Source organism: Rattus norvegicus, chromosome 5 (assembly GCF_021556685.1).
Source record: "Rattus norvegicus strain SHRSP/BbbUtx chromosome 5, alternate assembly SHRSP_T2T, whole genome shotgun sequence".
Taxonomy (NCBI): domain Eukaryota; kingdom Metazoa; phylum Chordata; class Mammalia; order Rodentia; family Muridae; genus Rattus; species Rattus norvegicus.
The window spans coordinates 19,712,468-19,725,500 of NC_141538.1; the positions used below are offsets into that span (position 1 = coordinate 19,712,468).

Here is a 13,033-nt window from a genome sequence, read left to right on the forward strand (position 1 = left end):
AAATACATAAAATTGAAATAAGAACAAAAAGGAAACACAGTATCCTCACCCAGTTGACATTCAAGATGAAGGGCTTCTAGGTAATATTATTCAACAAGAACCCAGGCCAGCAAGACCAGGCTCAGCAGGTAAAGTACTTGCTGCCAAGCCCAGTCCTCTGAGTCCAATCCCCAAAAGTAAAGAACCGATTTGCATCGGTTATCCTCTGAGCTCTGTACATGCTCTTTGGAACATGTGTGGAACATGCAATTCACACACACACACAATTAAAATATAATGAAATTGCAAGTAATATTTTCATTAATTCCTTGAGAAATTCATACATTGTTACTGTGATCATAATCATACTCCCAACTCCTTCCAGATATACTTCCAGCTCCCTACCCACCTAACTTTGAGTTTCCTAAAAACAAAAACATCGCCTCTAATTTGCTTTGCCCAACTATTACTTGGAGTAGGGCCTGTCCTGGAGTGTGGTTGATCTAAATGGATCACACTATTGAAAAAAACTGACTCTATCTCTCCCATTAGCTATCAAATGCCAATGTGCCCCAGTTACTGGTGGGATTTTAGGCCCACATCCCGACTCCATGCTGAGATCATGTCTGTCTTGAGCTGGAACAGGTCTTTGTACATGCTGTCATAATTTCTGTGAGTCAATAGTACAAATACCCTTTCATATCTAGAAAATACTGTTTCCCTGAAGTTATTCACCACCTCTGGTCTTAGAAGAGAGAGGGCTAAATAATAATATATAGTAAAAAAAAAAAAAACTTGAAATGGTAATACTGTATCTGTGGCTGGCCTTGAATTCATAGAGATCTGCTGTCTTTGCCTCCTGAGTGCTGAGAGCTCGACAGATTAAAAATTTGTGAATTAAAATAGCAATAACTATTCTAATTTATTAAGTCAATCAATAAAGATTGAATAATTTGTGAAAGTAAAACTCTAAGAAACTGTTCGTACCTGTCTGCTGAGGGGACTTAGAGTAACAGTCTGATGACAAAGCATTCAAGCAACTCTCACTTTAGTTCCTCACCAAAATCTACTGTTGATTCTGAGCATCCTATATAGATTTTACAAGAGAAACAATACTCATTTCCTAACTGAACAGTACCTGTTTTAAATGCACCCTCATTAGGTATGAAATTAACTGTCTTTCAAATGATGGCATACAATGTCCATTATTTGGATATTTTATTTTCCTTATTGATTTCTGCCTGCATTTGCCACAAAATACTTTTATAATTATCTTATAATCTCAGTGCCAGAGTTTGTTTTGTCCAGCATTAGGTTCTTAAGAGGCTAGCTTAACCTCTTATAAAACAGGCAAGCAAGCGATGGGAAGAGAAGTTCAGTCTGATAGATATTGATTTCTAAAAAGGTTAATATAATCCATTGTTAAACAGACATGAAGATAATAAAATGTTTCTTTTAAATGATTAAATATATTAACTTATTTTAAAAATGTCAAGGAGAAATGTTTTTAAATGTCATTCTACAATAAAAGTAAAGGACACTCACTTACCAGTTCACCCCATCTGCTTCCACCCAGGCAAAACGGTACTCATTGACCCGGAGCATCAGCTGCAGACAGCCAGCAACACACTGCACATACTGAGAACTCTACACAGGAAAAGTGTGCAGTGTTAGACCGAAAAGCATCCTAGGTCACGAGGTCAAGCACACACATTTCTATAGGAAGAGTCTATACTACAATTTTTACTACAGTTGGTTAGATTTAGACTACTCGACGTCTCCTAATATCTTTTCAAAGGTCAATTCTTGTATCTGTATTTATCTTTGCTTCTTAGAAATTAAGGTGATTGTTGTTTCCCAAGATAAATCTACACATTCAGGATGAGACATAATATATTTTGAGAAATTAATTAACAAATTAACTGTACCTCTGATACTGTTTGATAAGTACTTACTTCACCTTGCCATTAACAAATCTTGGAGAGAAAATCTATAAACAGAAAATGCTGCTCTACACAATTACACAAATATAGAAAAAAAATCAAAACCACAAAAAGAAAATAGGCCTATACGGAAGTAATTTTCAGCACATTATAAACTAAACTAAACTCCTATAAGGACACTACTATCAAGAGGACAACACCTGCATGGACACCACCAGGGCTGAAGGCAGTAACCCACTCAGCACACAACTAGAATATGAAGAAACTTGGGCTTTGGATGTAATATAAAACATATCTTATTAAAGCTGATCACAGAGATGTACTCAGGAAGCAGAGGCTAGCCCAGTACATAGAGCAAGTTCCAGGACAGCCGGGGCTGTCTACACAGAGAAACTCATCTTGGGAAAAAAAAAAATCTAATTAACATCGGTAAAAGACAATATATATTTTTAAAACTTAGTTCAATAGCTGTATTTCATAAAATTGTGTTTAAATCTATTTTATTTGAGATAAATGAAAATCATATCTCCTAGACATCATAAGCCCTTCCATTTTACCACAGCTAGTAAGAACTTCTGGTTCAAACTCTTGTCTAAACATTTAACATGAGATTTATGTCTTTAAAAAATGGAGAAACAAAAAAAAATTTAAGCTCTTGCCTCCATAATGAACAAATAAAAATGTAAAAGGAATCACAAATATCACAAGAATTTGTAAAATCTAAACTATGATACTATTAAGCTTAATGTTCTAATTTAAATAATATATATGAGCTGAACATTCCATAGAAATTTACAGCAGTCAAACACAAAACACAGTAATGTGCATATACTTGGTAGAAGCAGATAAAGAAAAGGGAACCTTACTTCTATATAGTAGTGACCATATAATATACACACAGATATAATTTAACATGCAACATTAACAGAAACTGAATATCAGAGCTCATGCCCAGAAGATCAGTACTTGGGAGGCTGAAACAGGAGGATTGCCTTGAGTCTAAGACCAGCCTGAACTGCATACTTCACTCCAGGCCCGTCTGGTCTACAGAGTTCAGTCTTGTCTCAAAAGCCAAACACAAGCAAATGACAAAATTATTAATTTTCATCTCAAATTTTCTGCAGTGGAAAAAATATGAATTTTTCCAACAGAATCAGCAGTTAGGAGCTTCTATAGAAGAACGCAAATCCTATCTTGTTTAGAGAGAATCTCAGCGAGATTTCTAGATACAAATGCAACAAAGGCATCTTTACTCTTCTATTGATTTTACTCTATTTTCTCTGACTACACAAATGTCTTGGTTCACCCAAGTCTTTTTTGTGCCTGTTCATCATGCTATGCTACAATACACACAATACAGTACACACAAAAGGCATGGGCTCGGCAACTTGACTGCATATGCAGCATGAGCATATAAAGGCACTGGTCCTACAGGTCACAGGACTCTTTCATACACAATGCTCAGATCATTTGTTTTAAGACAGGGTCTCTCTGGGTAGCCATGGCTATCCTAGAACTCACTATGTAGATTAGGCTGGCCCTAATCTACCTCCCAAATGCTGGTGTACACCACTACACCTAGCTGAACTCTTGCCTTTAATTAAAATGAAAAGCAACTGCTCCTTTACTCTTCATTAAATTACTTTTTAGTTTCTTGAATAAATAATTTAAACATTTTTTTAATTTTTTAATAATTTTAAAGAAAATAATAGGTCTTAGTTAAATCAATCCAACCAGTCTTACTTTTAATCCTACAAAAAAAAAAAAAAACCCTGAGCAAGGATAGTGCGTGCCTACAATCCCTGCACTCAGGAGGCAGAGACAGGTGGATCTCTGTGAATTCAAGGTCAGCCTGGTCTATAAAGCTAGTTCCAGGAGAGTCAGGGCTATAAAAAGAAACCCTGTCTCAAAAAAAACAAAACAAAACAAAACAAAAACAAACAAAACAAAACAAAAAAAACCTAGAGAAAAATTATACAACCAAGAAAACCCATAGAGCGTACAGCCTACTCCTTAGAGATGCACTCCACTTCAGATATGTCACCACTACCTCCAAGCTGATCCATATTGTAGCCATTCTTCTCTGTCCTTTACCTAAGAGAAAAGCTCATACATAGCTTTGGCAAGATTATCTGTCTCTGTCTCTGTGTGTCTCTTTGTTTTATACACACACACACACACACACACACACACACACAACTTTTTGCTCCATTATGCTCCACTACTCAGAGTCCTTTCCTATAGGCTTGCCCTCTCCTTCCTTTACTTTTGTGAGCAGCTTAAGGAAACTAAGCCTCTGCATGTGATCATTTACTATACCCTGGCAAAAGGCCTATGCCTATCCCTTTATGGTAGTACTACAAGTGAGAGGACAGACTTGGCCAGAGCAAGTCTGATCCATGACAAGCTGCAAACTGGCAGTTTGGAAGACTAAGCTGAAATTTCTGTTTCCCAGAATTGGAAAAGTCTAAACAAGTCAATTCTGGGAAAAACTACCCCTCGCCAGCAGCAAATCAGGAAGCTGCCCCACCACCTAGCCTAAGCCAACCTCATGGGCACCCAATCAGGAGATATAGAAGCTGACCTACCACCTAGCTTGAGCGAAGTGTAGTTAATTGTCAGGAGTCATCAAAGAGAAGTTAAAAACTAGCAGGTGATCTTCCTGAAATGGTTCCACCAAGGACTGTTAAAAGTTAATGACAGATTTGCTTCTCTAGAGAAGGAGATTTCATCTGAGGAAAGATTCCTGCTATTAATATGCTTTTCCTGTTATTATTAAATATATATAACAATCACTAGGTATTAGCCCACCCTTTTGAGCAGATCTCTGCAGAACAAAGATGCACTGCCTTGTAGTGATGCTATATAAACAAACTGATGATTTCTTAACTATTAGAGATGACCCTATAAGAATTATTATATTAGTAATCGTTAAGCTCTTTTATAATAGACTGCAATTAAGTCTTTTCTGATGTGAAAACTGCAATGAGAACTCTGCAAGTCTTTGTGTCATGAGTTAATTGCTTCTGAGATAGCAAGCAGGCATCTACAACTCAGAGCACATTCCAAGAAGTTGTAAAACCATTAACAAAAGGTCATAAAAAGAGAACTAAGGATATAGGGATACTATAGGTACAAAGACAGAAGATAAAATATTGACTGGATCTATCTATATGAAACTTAACTAATAACTTAAGTTACAAAAATTACGGTTTTTAATTCTCCATGAATCTGTTGAGCTAGTAACAAATAATGTTTAGCCAGATAATTACTCTTAATGGATATGCACATAAACATTCTCTCTTCTATACTTCATATTCAATTTGATTTTAATTTATGTTTGAATTTCTAGTGAACTTTTGTAAAAAAAAAAAAAAAGTGGTGGGGGTGCTTGGAAAAACAATGTGATCCATTCTCCAAGAAAAGGCACAAAAGACTAGGAAAGTTCACATTAGCAGGCACAGCATTGGGAACACAGTTTTGGAAGTAAAGGCAGTAGGAGTAAGGCATTGGGAGCAAGGGCACTGCTACATCATAGCAGGAGGAGAGAGCAAGATTAGGAGAAGAATGCAGAGTGGAATAATGTAGAATTATAAGGCAACCTAAAAAAATTAAAAGATAAATATTCAGAATGCAGAAGGAAAGAGGAAAAAAGAAGCTACAGAGAGCAGAAGAACAGGCAGGCTTCTCCTTACCATGGGACAGAACAGGTCTTTTCTTAACAGCAAGACAGGCTAAGTCTTACTTAGTCTTACTAAAGAGAACAAAGCTTTCTTCTTTCAGACTTGGGTTTAATTCATTAGAAATAAAAGGATAGAAGCTTTTTCTTTCTCTATGTAATAAAGATTGGAGTTCATTTTTCATCCAGAATGAGCAAGTTCTTTCTGACTGGCACTTGGTCTTCTGCTCCATATGAGAATAACATAAGAAAAGTATGTAGCTGGACCCAACTAGGTTGAATGGAGATTTATGAATATGTAAGCATGAATTTGTCTATGAATTTATGTGTGTTTATATTCCCCTGTGTAAAAGTTTTCCTTCTGCAAATGTGACTCTCTTCTGGTTCAATGGAAGTTTGTTGCTCTAAACCTCCCCCTAGCCTGACAAGCAAGAGACATCTGGACAAGAAGGAAAAGACTCTAGCAATTAATCTTTTACTTATTTATTTAGCTTCTATCAGACAGACACTTAAATTACACCTAAAAAATAAACAGAAGCCAGATGTTATAGTGCATGTTTGTAATCTCAGCACATGGGAGGATGAGCAGAAGTTCTCAAGTTCTAGGCCAATAAGTCCTGTTACAAAACAAAATATAATAAGCCAACAGCAATAACAACAAAGACCCAGGAGTTGTCAGCAGGAAACTAGAACAAATGAAATTCTTTACCTTATTGAAGGGTCATAAAGTGGCTTAGAAAACTGACTGGCAACATGTACTCATGGTAAATTTACATAACCCCATTACTTAAAATTCCACTTTGGACAAAGGTATGAAGTGGAAACTTAAGGGTTCTTTGGAAAGTCAGTCGAATGGCATTTTGTTGGGACTAACATATGAAGGAACATTTCATTAAAGTGTACACAGGTGTGAACGGCTAAGGCAAACTCATGGCGGAACATTTTGCTAAAGCAGATACAGGAGAGAGGATATTCTGCTAAAGCAAGCACATGAAAAGACATATGATGAAGGATTCTTTGCTAACAACTCACATGTATTAGTCGACCTTACATTGAGTAGTTGAGCTGCATAGAGAGAAATGCACCCAAAAACATCTAGGGGTGTACTGCAGTCTCGTACCACTTCTGCAGACTCAGGCTGATTGGATGCATGTTCTGAGGCAAGGCACGTGGAGGACACGTGATGTTTAGAGGGTATAAATAGGAGTCCACAGAATGACAGAGACAGAGCTTGCCTTGCTAGTTCAGCTAGCTGTGCGGTGCTTGTGAATCACTCCTTTTCGCTGATCTTTGCTTCCCTGAGAGAGGCACAGCCTAGAACTTTACCTGGCTGGTCCCTCCTGCTGACTTGAGCTGAGGCTAAGGCCTGGCTGTCTCTGCTAGGTCAGGTTACTACTATTGCTAACCCAACTCTACTGACTGGACTGCTGGTGTATCCATAAAGTGTTTGCAAGTGGATCCAGCTGCCACTGCCTGCTAATCTATGAACTGAACTGCCAATTTCCAGACAACACACCCAGAAGTTGCTCCAAAGAACTTTCCTAAACAGGTCCTCTTCCCTCATATCCTTTCTTCCCCACTACCTCTGGTGGGTGGTGGGCTACAAGGGAGGTTAAAGTGTTTAAGAACCATCATTAAAAATAAGGTTTTAAAAAAGATAGATAGATAGATAGATAGATAGATAGATAGATAGATAGATATAGATAGATAGATAGATAGATAGATAGATAGATAGATACCAAAACACATGCACAGACTGTTCACAGGCAAATTGTTCACAATTTCAAAAACTTAAAAGTAACCCAATAACTATCAATAATATAAAATAGTATAATAATATAATAAGAGCAAATATAAGGCATAGTGATAAAAGCAATGTGATATAATGCTGAGCTAGTGAATTCAGATTCCTTTACATGCAGCTCAAGATCAAATCTACACTAACAGATCTCATAGCGATCACCTTTGAAGGAGGTATGGTGAAAAGGCTGCAGTAGGAAAAACCAAGATGTATAAACTCAGCTCAAGGGAGGAATGGTGGCAATGTAGTTACAGACTACTTGCTTAGCAAACATAAGACTCTGGTTTTATCCCCAACCCCAAGATGGGGGAGGGGAACTGTTGTTGTAAAAATATAAAAAATAGAAAGTATCGGTTTTTTATCCCACTAGGTCCAGCACCGCGGTGCCCCAAGATATCTGCTAGATATCTTGGCAGAAACATATCCCAACTTCACCACAGCGACCCAGTGTCTCCAGCTGCCGCACACTTTCCTACACTCAAACCCACACATAAAAGAACACACAACAATCTTTGACCCAATTGATAAGATATAATTGCCCACTTAAACATACAAAGACCGGTACCATCCATCCCTTGAGAACATTAATAACAACATGTAAATACCCAGAGCCTCCACTGTCCTGCCACGGCTTCTCCCTCTCTCTCCCTCCTGTCTCTTCCTTTCTGTTCTAGTCTCCTCCTCTTCCTTCAAACTTCTCTCCTGACCATCCTTCCTTCTCCTCCAATGACAGACCTCCTTCTATCCTGTACCTGCCCCTCACCTGTGCTTTACAAATTCAATGGGGAGAAGGTTCTGATGAAGTCACCTGAGTTCTGAGTGTGTAACTAGGCAGCTGTCCTTGGGGCAGTGGAATTACCATCAAAATACAGATAACACCGGGGCAAACCACAACAGGGAACAAATACTAAAATAGGAACAAGAAGCTTCATTTTGGTATCTTGAGAAAATCACTTTTTCAAAACTGTTTTAATATCAATAAAGAAAAATAGTGCCAGCTATTCAAAATTAAAAATCTATGCACTCCTTCCGGTCTCCATCTGCACCTTGGAGTTAACCCTGTAGCACAGCTCTCTGGACCCAAATCCCAGGAGAACTGTACTCCTCAGTTCACAGGTAAGAAGAACACTTATGCTCTGATAACTAGCCAAGGAAGGACCTGCCCAGGATACCACAGGGCTCAGGAACCATGAAACAACTGGGAACAGAAACAACTGGGAACAGGATCCTTCGGGTCTCTATCTGTGCCTTGGAGTTAGCCCTATGGCACAACTTGCCAGACCCAAATCCTGCATGGAGAGAGAGTTGGTCACCCAGGAATGCTGTACTCCTAACAGGCTGAGAAAGAAATTAGGGAAATGACGCCCTTCAAAATAGTCACAAATAATATAAAATACCTTGGTGCAACTCTAACCAAGCATGTGAAAGATCTATATGACAAGAACTTCAAGTCTCTGAAGAAAGAAATCGAAGAAGATCTCAGTAGATGGACTCATGAACTGGCAGGAATAATATAGTAAAAATGGCCATCTTGACAAAAGCAATCGGCAAATTCAATGCAATCCCCATCAAAATTCCTAGTCAATTCTTCATAGAGTTAGAAAGAGCAATTTGCAAATTCATTTAGAATAACAAAAATCTAAGAATAGCAAGAACGATCCTCAACAGAAAAAGAACTTCTGGGGGGAATCACCATCCCTGACCTCAAGCTGTATTATAGAGCAATAGTGATAAAAAACTGCACGGTACTGGTACAAAGACAGGCAGGTAGATGGAATAGAATTGAAGACCCAGAAATGAACCCACACACCTATGGTCATTTGATCTTTGACAAAGGAGCTAAAACCCTTCTGTGGAAAAAAGGTAACACTTTCCACAAATAGTGCTGTTTCAACTGGAGGTCAGCATGTAGAAAAATGCAAATTGATTCATTCTTACCGCCCTATACAAAGCTTAAGTCCAAGTGGATCAAGGACCTCCAGATAAAACCATATACACTCACACTAATAAAAGGAAAAGTGGGGAAGAACCTCAAACACATGGGCACTGGGGAAAATTTCCTGAACAGAACACCAATGATTTATGCTCTAAGATCAAGAATCGACAAATGGGACCTCATAAAACTGCAAAGCTTCTGTAAGGCAAAGGACACTGTCACTAGGACAAAACGGCAACCAACAGATTGGGAAAAGATCTTTACCAATCCTATATCTGATAGAGGACTAATAACCAATATATACAAAGAACTCAAGAAGCTAGATTCCAGAGAACCAAATAAACCTATTTAAAAATAGGCTGCAGAGCTAAAGAAAGAATTCTCAGCTGCAGAATAGGGAACGGCTGAGTAGTTCCTAAAGAAATGTTCAACATCCTTAGTCATCAGGGAAATGCAAATCAAAACAACTCTGAGATTCCACCTCACACCAATCAGAATGGCTAAGACCAAAACTCAGGTGACAACAGATGCTGCTGAGAAAGAGGAACACTCCTCCATTGTTGGTGGGACTGCAAGCTGGTACAACTCTGGAAATCAGTCTGGAGGTTCCTCAGGAAATTGGACATAGTCCTTACTATCTGTGGACCCAGCTACACCATTCCTGGGCATATACCCAAAAGATGCTCCAACATACAACAAGAACACTTGCTCTACTACTATGTTCAAAGCAGCCATATTGCAGAAGCTGGAAAGAACTCAGATGCCCTTCAACAGAGGAATGGATACAGAAAATGTGATACATCTACACAGTGGAGTACTACTCAGCTATCAAAAACAATGACTTCATGAAATTCTTAGGCAAATGGATAGAATTAGAAAATATTATCCTGAGGGAGGTAACCCAATTACAAAAAACCATGCATGATATGTACTCATTGATAAGTGAATATTAGTTCAAAAGCTGGGAATACCCAAGATATAATTCACAGACCAAAGAAGTTCAAGAAGACCAAAATGTGGATTCTTTAGTCCTTAGAAGAAGGAACAAAATACTTGAGGAAATATGGATACATAGTGTGGAGCAGGAACTGTAGGAAACACCATTCAGAGACTACCCCACCTGGGGGTCCATCCCATATGCAGATACCAAACCCAGACACTATTGTGGATGCCAAGAAGTGCATGCTGACAGAGCCTGATATAGCTGTCTCCTGAGAGGCTCTGCTAGAGCTAGACAAATACAGATGTTGATGCTCACAGCCAACCGCTGAACTGAGAATGGGGTCCCCAATGGAGGGGTTAGAAAGGACTGATGGAGCTGAAGGGTTTGCAACCCATAGGAAGAACAACAATATCAACCAACCAGAGCTCTGAAGGACTAAACCACTATCCAAAGCCACATATGTAGCAGAGGACATCAATGGGAGGAAAGGCCCTTGGTCCTGGGAAGGTTTTATCCCCAGTGTAGGGGAATGCCAGGGTGGGTGGGTGGGTAGGTGGAGGAGCACCCTCATAGAAGCAGGGTGAGGGAGGATGGGATAAGAGGGTTCCAGAGGGGAAACCCAGAAAGGGGATTGTTTAGGTAAAAAATAAAAAAGGGCAGGACGTTCCAGCATGTACCCTGGAGGTCACTCTCTTGCTAGTTCTGGCTTAGGAGGGCCACTGGAACAAGTGCTAATTTATCTCAGAGGCTCCACGCTGCCCCCCAAGTATCTTCTGACCAAGGCAGTATGAGAGCCTTTCCTGCTTTTCATCTCAGTCAGCAAAGTGTCTCACCCACTAAGCTCCATCTGATCTCACACTCCCAATGGCTACTCTCTGAGCCCTGCAGCAATCTCTACCCATCTAGTTCCCAAGTCAGGGCGCTGCCACTCCAGTTTCATACAGAGACCACCAATCTCTGCGGCTTTCTTACTGTGGACTCTGTTCACATTTCCAGCATCCAGCCCCTGGTCTCTGCGGTGGCTACTCCTGTAACTCTCTGTTGCTGCTCCATTACATCCCCAACATCCTTCTCCTAATAGTGACGGTATAACTCCCAATCCCCGTTAAAATCATGACTCAACAACTGTAACCCAACAACCAGATTTATGTGTTAAATTCTCAATCCACAATACATCCACACAATAAACTCACAACTAACTGATAAGGATATAAACCACCCACCTAGATAAGAGAAATTTGCCTACAGAAATCCATCCCAACTACCTTGGCAATTCAACACCACCCGGATCTGGGTCATGGTTCTCCGGCTCCATCTTGATTCTCATCCTTCTTCTCTCCGGCCTTACAAAAGCTTTGTCCCCACCTTATCTTTTTACTATCCAATCATGGCCTTGACCTAACTTGTGCCAGCCCTCATCTGCATATAGACATCAACCTACAGGGGGTAACATTTGAAATGTAAATAAATAAAATATCTAATAAAAAAGGCAATCTAAATGAAAAAAATCTATCCACTATAATCAGTCTCTATAAAACACTAAATAATTTTAAGGTACACTATTACTGTCAGTAGATATTCACAGACTAAAATGAATATAGCCAAGAATTTCTTAAAATAAGGTTAATAAAAAGAAATTCCTACGTCAATATCCAAAACATATCAATATTGGACTTCCAGCCAGGTAGAGGTAGTGCTGCATCCCTTTAATCCCAGCACTTAGGAGGCAGAGACAGGCAGACATCTGAGTTCAAGGGCAGCCCAGTATACAGAGTGAGTTCTAAGATAGCCAAGGCTACACTGAAAAACTTCATCTTGGAAAACAAAATACAGTGCTTCACTATTATTCACAACTTTAATGCCTTCAACTATTACACGGAAAAAGTATTATTGCTACCATGAAGAAAGCATAATTTGCTTTATAAATCAATGTTTTACATAAAATTCCAAAAGCATATTTAGCACATAGTAATAGGTTTTTATTATTGTTATAAAGACACATTAAAAGAAGTCTTGTACTATTCAAATACCTGATCTCATTTTCTTTTATATATCACAATACAACCCCAGGCAACCCTTCCAAAATCCTGATCAGAAAAAACAAAAGTTGAGTATTATATCTGTACTTACACACACACACACACACACACACACACACACACACACACACACACACTTCAATGATTCCAATGCTTAAAAGTGTTAACTTAGTGATAAGAATTTAAAAGAATGGGGCTGGAGAGAGAGCTGAGCTGTTAAGAGCAATGACTGCTCTTTCCAAAGGTCCTGAGTTCAATTCCCAGCAACCACATGGTGGCTCACAACCATCTGTAATGGGATCCAGTGCCCTCTTCTGGTGTGTCTGAAGATAGCTACAGTGTGCTCATATACATAAGATAAACAAGTAAATTTAAAAAAAAAGAATTTAAAAGAATGAAAAGCCATTAATAATTGCCCTGAGTAAGAACAATGCTCTTTAAGTCTACAGTGTAAGGCAAGTATAGTTAGTGGTCCCCATTCCACCATGTTTCCAGACCCCGACAGACAGATCCTGAGACTACAAAGCACTAAATCCTATGTATGTGGGTTTTATTTCCTCTTATACACAGATCTCTATCACTTATCATTCAAGCATAGTAAGCAATTAACACTAATGAAAGAGCAATTGTAACAACACAATAAAATAGAAGTTATTTAAAATTTATGAGTTGTTTATTTCTGAATTTTCCATTTAATATGTTTAGACTATAGT

The 13,033-nt window shown here is 38.8% G+C and overlaps 1 protein-coding gene across 13 annotated transcripts in view; it reads right to left on the reverse strand.

The window, feature by feature from the left end:
- Atp6v1h (ATPase H+ transporting V1 subunit H) overlaps positions 1–13,033 on the reverse strand; it is a 102,738-nt gene that overhangs the window by 47,355 nt on the left and 42,350 nt on the right. For all 13 annotated transcript variants that reach the window (XR_015619449.1, XR_015619447.1, XR_015619448.1 and 10 more), the window contains 1 exon segment: positions 1,529–1,626. Coding sequence is in view for 9 of the 13 variants with exons in the window: in NM_001398986.1 (NP_001385915.1) it covers positions 1,529–1,626 (98 nt within the window). In the remaining 4 variants the exon portion in view is untranslated.